The following is a 9,782-nucleotide window of genomic DNA, read 5'->3' as shown; positions in this document are numbered from 1 at the left end:
TATTAAAACATTACATGCATCTTCTTGAAAAGATCTCTCAAGATCATCATCATATTCACCTTTTTGTTTATTAATTTTATTCAACTTGCAGTTTCTCCATAAATGATTTATCTCATCATATTCCAATGTTTTACCTTATCCTTTTCACTAGGAGACTTGGTCTTCAAAGGAAATCAATGTGTACACTACTATTACCAAAAGATTCATGGATAAAAATTGAAAAAGTGTAAAGGAATCTATGCCCATTCGAAAAATGTAGGACACAAGAATATCCTACTAGACACCTAAAATTGACATTTTATCAATTAGTTAATAGCCTGGCCATTTCCTTTATAATTAATTGAATGAATCTCTATTTATTAAATAATACTATTATTTAATTAATAAAGTCAATATTCATCTCTAGTCACCCAATCTTTTTTCTAAACTAAAATAACTTAATCATTTCTTTCCTATTGTCTATAGGTAAATAAATTTAAATATATATTTACCTAATTTCTTTGTCTCCTTTCCAAACATTAAATAAATATCTATTTATTTAATTTGGTATTAATAAAAATGTAGGACACAAGAATATCCTACTAGTCACCTAAAATTGACATGTGATCAATTACTTAATAACCTAACCATTTCCTCAATAATTGATTCAATGAATTATATGTGCTTATACATCCCTTTATTTAATCCTTATATATTAATAAATGAAATGTCCATTAACCATTTTAGCATGAGGAAATGATAAACTTGCAAAGTGGGAAGAAATTCTCATAGTTCAATATAATCAAACATTTAAAGGATAATATTGTAGAAGCACTAGCATCTACGGTAGAAAGATGACATACAAGGAAAGGGACATGGTATTTAGGTGTCAAAGAGGTTTATTGTAATACACGATGTATGTTTAGCATCAAATATTGTGCCAAATGGTTAAAAATGGCCATTGTTATCAATATTAAGTGAATATGCTAAAATGACAAAATTTATGGAAAGAATGAGGGAAGTCACGTTTGAAAATAGAACCATGCCGCCAACTAGGATAATTCTAATTTTCTATCTTCTTGAGTTTGCAAAATCTCACAATCATGAAAATTACCAAGTATACAACAAACCCCACACCACCCACTTGTAAAACATGACCAAGAAATAGTTATTTCCACTTTTTTAATAATTACTAGTAATGAATTCACATGATCTCTATAGTCCACTATCACCATGAACTTTGTCTTAAGAATACTATTGACTATATTTAAATAAATTGAGTCATGACAATGCAAAGTGTTTACAACACAAGGAAAAACAATCCTATACAAGATACCACCAAAATACACTAAATGCGTAAGATACCACCAAAAAATTCCATAAAAAGCCGAGCACAAAAAAAAACAAGTTCACCAAACGCTAGCTAGTTGTTACCTCTATTTTTGCACATATTTAATTTTTCCCATAATTCCCTTTTTCAAGAAAAAACATAATACATTAATGCCATCCCAGTGTTGTTTTGTCGTAAATCCTTCTTATTTTGGTCTTTATGTGCCGAAGTGTTCCTTTTAAACCTTCCACTTGAACTTGTGTGTAAGTTCAATAGTTCATTGGTTCAAAGTTCATTCTGTGTGTATGTGTCGAGTCTTTGTTGAAGTAAGTTTTAAGTGTGTAGGAGGAATCTCAATGGTGAGTGAACTTGAACCGATGAACCTTTTATCTCGGTTTGAATATTCGCAAGTTCAAAGCCCATGGTGCAAGCAAATGTAAAGGTGGGTAATCAATTGAGGGAAATGGTTAAGAAAAGGAGGAATATTTTGGGAATCTCAGGAACTTAAATTTTAAAAATGTTTTCATAAACGGAAGTGATCATTACATGGTAAGCGCCTTGAGAAAAGTGACTTGTAATTAATGCAAGTGTCATCTTTATGTCACTTCGACATTAACCCAGCATGAGTGGATTTGATTTTTGAAGCAGTGGGATTATGAAGTTGGGTTTTGAGCCATTTATAGATTTCAAATAAATTGTTTCGTCATTAAGAAGCTTAAATTAGCAAGTAAGGAATTCAGTGCGAGAGGTAATTAGTTCTGTTCTTTAGGGTTAGCAGGGATTCAATTTGCATGAAAGGTGAATTCTGAAATATCCTGTCATCTCTGTTATTTCTTGTTGCATAAGGAAGCTAGTTGAATTTTCTACATTTCTTTTAGCTGGGTTAATTGCTTCATTTTGTATATGTTTGAATAATCGCCATGAAGCCCACATGTCCAAAATTAGGGTTGAGCTCTGGTCTCGCATGTTCTTTGCCTGAGTTTGGGGATACTTCTTTAGCTCAAGCTGGTCTAGAAGATTTTTTAGAAAGAGCTAGAAATCCTACAAGTCCCCCTATGACGGAGAAAATTGTTAAGAGAGGTCTTATAGAAGCTATTGCTTTTCCCACGAGCGTGCAATGCCCAGAGTTGGTTCTTGAATGTATGAACATATATGATCCAAAGCATAGATGTATTAGGTCTACAGATGGGGGTGTACTGTAGAATGTGAATAAGGAGACCATAATGGTCGTAATGAAGATTCCTCCAAAATAACCATACATAGACTGGACCATAACTTCATCCTATAGTTTCTTTTCTGAGAAGAAGGCCCAATATAGGAGTGTAATTTCTAGAAACTAGCTTCTAAAATTCCAAAAAAGGTGGTTCAAGGTTACCCAAGCCTTTGATGAGAGAACACCTTATTAAGGAGGTTAGAGATATTTTAATTCTGTTGCACAAAGTGAATGGTAGTCAACAGGCATTTTTATGGGAAGATTGGATATACATTTTCATCCAAGTGATTTTAGAAGGAGAGCAATATTTAGACTGGGCAAAACTCATTGCTAAAAGACTTCATGAAGGCCTGAGTAATTGTCTTGGAAATAAAAATGTCTACATGTCTTCTTATCTTTTCTATTGTTTAGCTTGCATAAGACCATGGAAAGGATTGAATCATGAACCACTAGTCAAAGGAATGAATATTTATGAGTATCACTCTTAGTTGTAGTTGTAGAGATGTCATGAAGAATTTAGAAGGGTGAATGATGTGTTCGCAAGAAAATTGGTTCATGAGTTGGAGGGAAATATCAATAGAAGACTATCAGATGAAGCTATGCAGTTAATAAGTACCTATGGAAGCTATTTCATCTAATTTCCCAGGTTTAAATATGTTAGGGTGGAGGTTTTGAAGGTGAACCATTTAGATTGCCACGATATGCCTTAGACCATTTTGTGTTAATTGAAATTTGCAGACAATTGGTCCACATTGATAGAAAATCAATAGCAAAGTAGAATTCAGCTGTCTCTTTCTCTATTGAGTTGGGGTTTTAAATTTGTAAGTTAGTTTCTAATGCTTTGAACTTGGAAGTGGAGTTCAAAAATTTGAATTTGCAGTATTATACAACTCACCCAAATTTTGATAGTAAAGGTTATGCACAAACCCAAGAAATTTCCCCTTCAACCTTTCCATATATGGCACCAGGACTCTGTCTAAAATCTCATTCCAAACCGCATAATTCCTTTTCTAGTTTTCAAAAGAGGTGGGTTCCATCCTATTCTTATCACCCCCCATGAAATACACAATTTTGATAGAGCTAGAGAGCACACCCAAAACACTCAACAACAAACCTAACCAGAAACAAAAGAAGCCTCTAAAATAGCAAGAATTGGGAGTTGTGAAAAAATTCCATAAAAAAAAATTATCCCAATGGCATTTAGTCATTATGGACTGGTAATGAGTGGCCGATTAATTCAACATCCCTTCTAGTCAGCTCGCACGGGTTTCTCGGGAAACTTTCCATTTCCATCCACCATTTAACCTCCACATAATCCACCCCAAGATTTACCATATAATCAACGGGGGCATTTCCTTCCTAATATGTGTGCAAAGCTTTAAAGTCATCCAAGTTGGCAATCATGATATGACAATCTTAGATCAAATGCCTAATTTTCCATCTTGGCTCCTGGTGTCTACTAATGCATTTGATTGTGTTCATCGAATCACTTTCAACCAAACATGGTTAAACCCTTCTCTAACTGCCATCTACAAACCAATGCAAGTCGCTCAAGCCTCATCATAGTGGTTTGTCTGGCTGCCCAATGGGAGCGACACCGCTGAGACAAGCTTACCATTGTGATTCCTAGCAACTCCCCCACAACCAGTTGGCCCAGGGTTACCCTTACTCGCCTCATAAAAAGGGTATAATGTGATTAATGAATTCACTAACCATGATAAACCATCATCACCTCACATAAGAAGATAAATACAAGGTACCAACTAACATCCAATATAAAGACATAAAGATGAAATTGAGAATTACTAAAGAAATTTTATATCTTTTTTGCATGTCCTAGAATGGTTGCCAATTATTGATTGCAAATGGGTTTTGATCAACCTAACACATGTAGAAACCATCTCACCATTTTAATATTGGGGAGAATAATATCAAAGAAAATATAACAAATGAATATTCTCATATAAAAAATTCATAAATCCACCAATTCAAACATGAACATCTTGATATGCTTAAAAATTAATCACAAGCATTAAGTTACTCTACACCTCTAGAGTTTTTGATAATTATGAGTTGATACATGAGAAATCATAAATATAAAATAATTGTAAGTGAATTGTCATATATTCAATAATACTATATTATGAGATCTCGATTTAAAGATAAAATTACGTTAATAATTAAAAAAATTTATAATAACTTTAACCATGCATTGCATTTTTTAATTGAAAAGATTTTAAATTTTTTTTCTATGGATAACATGTTTAGAAATCAAGTATAGACTTTTGTTACAATACATCTATGCAAATAGAAAAAGAAAAGGGAAGAAGTTCAAATAAAGAGAAGAACTACAAATTAATTTGAATTGAAGATAACAAAAAAAAAAAGTAACACTTTTAATTTTATTTTATAATAATGTTCAACATCTAGAAACAATTAATATAATTAATTAGAAAAGATTTACATTGATGGTAGATAAATGATTTCTTTATTGAATCCAAATATTAACATTTATGTGAGAAAATCTTACAATCATTCCAAGATTTGCAAAGCACACAAATATAAACAAAATAAATTTAAGAATAATTTTCTTAAAATGAATGATGAAATGAATGATCCTTTAAAAATGATAATATATTTATATTGACTCATCTCAATAGAAAATATAAACTTTAATATTGTCAAATTGCGAAGACATGGGAAACAAAATTTCAAGACCAAGTCAACTCCCTTGAAGTATTTATGCCCCCATTTCTTTTCAAATACAATAAATAGCACCACTATTGCGAAACCTGCTCCATATGACACTCCAACTCCAATCCCATACCACACAATTTCTTTGCTTTGTTCTTCTTCAATAATAGCTGTAGAAATAGGAGGAGCTAGAGCAAATTCTGGCCAAGAGCATTTCTTTGGAAGCGGGCATCCATATAAATTTGGATTGCCTCAAAATGATGATTGAGTAAATGTTGTCATTTGTCCTCCTTGTGGTATACTTCCGGAAAGGTTGTTATTGGAAAAGTTGAGAGCTCCCAAATAACTCAAAGTACCAGGATCAGAAGGAATTTGTTCAGAAATATTATTTGTGGAAAAATCCAATGATTCCAACCAACTCATTTGTACAATACTATTTGGAATAGTACCATTGAAATTGTTCCAGGAAAGGTTGAGCAGCTTCAACCCTTTCAACTTTCCCAAATCGTAAGGAAAGGCCCCATTCAATTGATTGTATGAAAGAACTATGGATGCCATGGAGGGGAAAATATATGCATAGTTTTCATCTCTGCCTTTAGAATCCATTTTCAATCCATTCTTATACATGTAGTTGTTCGGTGGCAAGATGTATGGAACTCTGCTTAATTCCTGATTTGGTTCTACCAAGATTGCTTGTAAATTGAAAATGCCATGTGGAATAAGCCCTGAGAAGCAATTTGAAGAAAGGTCCAAGATTTGAAGGTGTTTCAGCAGCACAATTTCTGTAGGAACTCTACCTTCAAAATTATTCTTCCTCATTGATAGCACCCGTAGCTCCGAAATATTTCCTATTGACTTTGGAAGTTGACCTTCGAATAAATTTTCCCCCACATCCAAAAAAATATAATCTTGTACAGTAGAATATGGAGGGAGAGAATAATCCACTCACCTTGTTATTCTTTATCACTAGTGACTGTAACAGACTTAGCTTGCCAAATTCAGATGGCATCATTCCTCTCAAATTATTATCCTCCAAATTCAAGACTTTAAGGTTGGAACAATTGGCCATGCTTGGAGGGATGCTTCCATTCAAATGATTATTTGCCAAATTTAATATTTCCAGGTCAAAACAATCGTGTAATATTTGGGGGAATGTTACCTGTTAATGAATTGTTGTTGAGCGACAACACTTCCATCCGAGACGACCAAATTGATGGTATCTCTCCGAATAATGCATTGTTAGACACATCCAGGAAAGCCATTTCCTTCCAAGCTGAAGTACTTAGCAAAAGGCGACCTTCTAGATGATTTGTCGTAAGATTGATGATCTGAAGGCTTATGTCCTGCAGCCAAGAGGGAATTTCTCCAACAAGATTATTGTCAGCTAACTCCAAGTGATAAAGTTTGAACTGTGTTGAGATCCACGATGGGATTTGACTATCCATCTTACATGATGTCATAACTAAGGTACGCAACTGGAATGAAGGAATCCAGCTGGGGCTGTTATTAAATATGCAATTGGATAGGCTCAGATGCTCTAATTTGCTAAGGTTGTGAAAGAAAGCCTCTGAAATTGTCTCACCGCCATTGAAAGTGAGGGAGAGTTCTTTAAGTGAAGAGGGTAGCGCTGAGGAAGCAATGCTTCGATTGAATGCATTTCTCTTAGCAAGGAGGCGAGTAAGGGAGGAGAGCTTTGAAAATGAGAAGGGAAGAGTTCCATTTAGCTGGTTGTAAGACAGATCCAAGAATTCCAATGAAGGGAGATCACCCAAGGACTCGGGATACATCCACTCATGTGATTGGAAGAAAGATCTAAGTACTTTAGAGAAGATAGATTGGAAAGAGAAGAGGGATTGACTCCTGTCAGCTTATTATAAGAAAGATCTAGCGAAATTAGAGAAGAGAGATTAGAAAGAGAAGAGGGAATGCTCCCTGTGAGTTGATTAGAAGAAAGATCTAAGCTATATAAAGAAGAGAGATTAGAGAAAGATGGAATGCTTCCTGTGAGATTATTTTCAGCAAGATTCAAATGAGTTAGAGAAGACATGTTTCCAAAGGACAATGGAATGCTCCCACTCAAACTATTTAAAGGTAAATGTAGTCCTGTAAGAGAAGAGGGTTTTCCTAAGCAGTGAGGAAGAGTACCTGTTAATCCATTGTCAGTGAGGTCTATGGTTGCGAGAGAAGTGAGGGTGCACAAGCTCTCAGATATGACGCCTCCACCAAAGAGCCAAATAACGACACGGACTACATAATGGGTGTCGGCATCACAGGTTATGCCGTCCCAGACGCAGCAATCTCCTCCCTTCTCCCATGCACTCAGATTTGTAAAGGAACCAGAAGAGTAGTTTAGGCCGGCTTTGAATTGAAGAAGAGCTTCCTGTTCCCTCTCAATACATCTGCAGCAGAAGCAAATAACAAACAGGAGAATAACAACAGTAAACACAAATAGCTTGACCATGGGCGCCATGAGTGTTTGAATAATTTGGTAGAGGGCAAGTAATTATTATATAGGTGAGTGGGGATGAACAATGTGAGGAGACGCTCAAAAGGAAGGGTACCAACAATTTCGCTCCAACTGCACTCACACGGACTTTTCATAGAAATATGACAAGTTTTGTATGTACTGATTAGGGGAAGAGCATCAGTAGTCGTCATAGCTTACTTCACGTATTCACAGATCTTAAACAATGTCGTCTGATATCTAATTAAAGATGTTTCAGTAACCGTCAATTCAAAATCGCTAGTACTTGTTGACAAATGTCCCAATAGTGGTGCACAAATGGAACAAATGTTCCAATAGTTGTGTGCAAATAGACCAATTAATTACAAAAAATGATTGGCTATGTACCAAATTTATTAATGGTGTTTTTACTATGACGACTATTGAGGGGTCAACATGACAATAAGATGAAAATTATTGAAACTATATTATCTATTAATATTCTTTCCTAGACTTGACACACTTGCCGTGAGAGGTGCCTTATTTTATAAAATAAGAAAAGATTGTAAAGAAGTCAAGTCAAGTTAGTCGGTGAAAAGCACGGCCTGATTAATTGTGGAAATTGTGTGGAGTAGAGACACGCAGATTTGAAATCATCTGTCTTCTTAATTCCGAGAAATTATCTCTGTCACTATGGTAGGTAGAGCATGGAAATATTGTCTTTCCTTAAACCCAAACAATAAAAAATTTAGGTTGAGTTTAAGGGCAGATGCGGACAGCTTAAATCACAACACATTAAGCTTTGATTTTTAGACTTAAAAGTGTTAAACATTCAGAATTGATTGGCATTCTTTAAACTTAATATGTTGCTTAATGTGTGTGGTTTAAGATTAGTCTATTAGATGCTTTGTAGGAGATAGTGGTGGGTTCAACAAGATAATTAATTTACTATTCCTAACATTCAGTTTGAGAGAGTGAGTGATCTGATTGGATAAATTAACTATGCAAACTGTTGAAGAAGGGATGCAAAACGATGGAAATGATCTTAGTTGTTACTCATTGTAAGTGTTATTTACTGTGGAACTAACAAAAACTTGTCAAGCGGACTTGGTCCTTCATTTTTAATCATTAACATCTAATGTTCTCGTATAGTACTAAATGTTTTATTAACAAAATCATTTTAAATAAAACACAAAGCTAATGAACAAAACCAACTTGCATTAAACTATAAGCATTGAGACCCATTTGATCTTCAATTAGATAGTACAAGATATTTTTCAATTTAGCACTCTACATGAAATTGTATTAAACAACCAAATTACAACAGTTACCTCATCTATGCCATTGATGTGTTCGTAAATATTATTTTTTCCCTTGGAAATAGCTATAATACTTATGATCATTCCTTTTTTAAGGATGGAAACATTTGCCTCGTGTTCAAACACTTCTACTCATCCAAAAATATTTTGTCCCTAAGATTTTGCATGCCATGGAAGGATTTAGCCTAATATAAAGTTGACTTAACATGAATGAATTTAGCCTAAAACAAATGGATGTAATATTATCTATTTAATATATGAATCTAATGTTAGAACAATTAAAAAATATATAAAATCTATATTAAAGCTTGACACCCAAATTAAACAAGCATCTAAACAATTAGATAATGGACATCTAAAAGAAACATTATTTTTAATGAATAGATACACTCTAACAAGTGTTAAGAATGACTTTGGTGTAAAGGTTTCATCAAAAATTTGGTAAGCCATGGTCTTGCATGTATGTGTGTCCATCATGATTTCTTTTCTATTTGAATGTTTCTTATATAAGTAGGAACAATATATGGATCCTTCTTTGTTTAAAATTGAATCAAACATATTTTATCATTGCTTTTTTGTGTTGATGGATATAAATAGTTTTTAATTGATTAGTTATGTAAATGCATGAGATTCTTATAATGATGATATGTAAATTTGCAAAATGTACTATTAAAAGGCTTAATTGTATACATCTTCTCATTAATATTTTATATCATTTGATGGAAGAATTTTGTTTTGTTCTTTTTGGTGTTATATAAGTGAAATATTAAAATAGATGGTGATAATATGAAGGGTGGTAAATGC

At 33.7% G+C, this 9,782-nt stretch overlaps 1 protein-coding gene across 1 annotated transcript; it reads right to left on the bottom strand.

Moving 5' to 3' along the window:
• Positions 1-5,468: 5,468 nt before the first annotated feature.
• LOC131857951 (receptor-like protein 36) lies at positions 5,469-7,686 on the bottom strand. The gene is made up of 3 exons (XM_059210746.1): positions 7,075-7,686; positions 6,376-6,940; positions 5,469-6,085 (listed from the first exon to the last, which is right to left on the bottom strand). Exons 1-3 carry the CDS (start codon positions 7,684-7,686, stop codon positions 5,469-5,471), a joined length of 1,794 nt encoding a protein of 597 aa, XP_059066729.1.
• Positions 7,687-9,782: the final 2,096 nt, after the last annotated feature.

Source organism: Cryptomeria japonica, chromosome 8, assembly GCF_030272615.1.
Source record: "Cryptomeria japonica chromosome 8, Sugi_1.0, whole genome shotgun sequence".
In the NCBI taxonomy this organism is placed as follows: Eukaryota; Viridiplantae; Streptophyta; class Pinopsida; order Cupressales; family Cupressaceae; genus Cryptomeria; species Cryptomeria japonica.
Note: the sequence above shows the minus strand (reverse complement) of the source record. Positions and strands in the feature narration are given on the sequence as shown.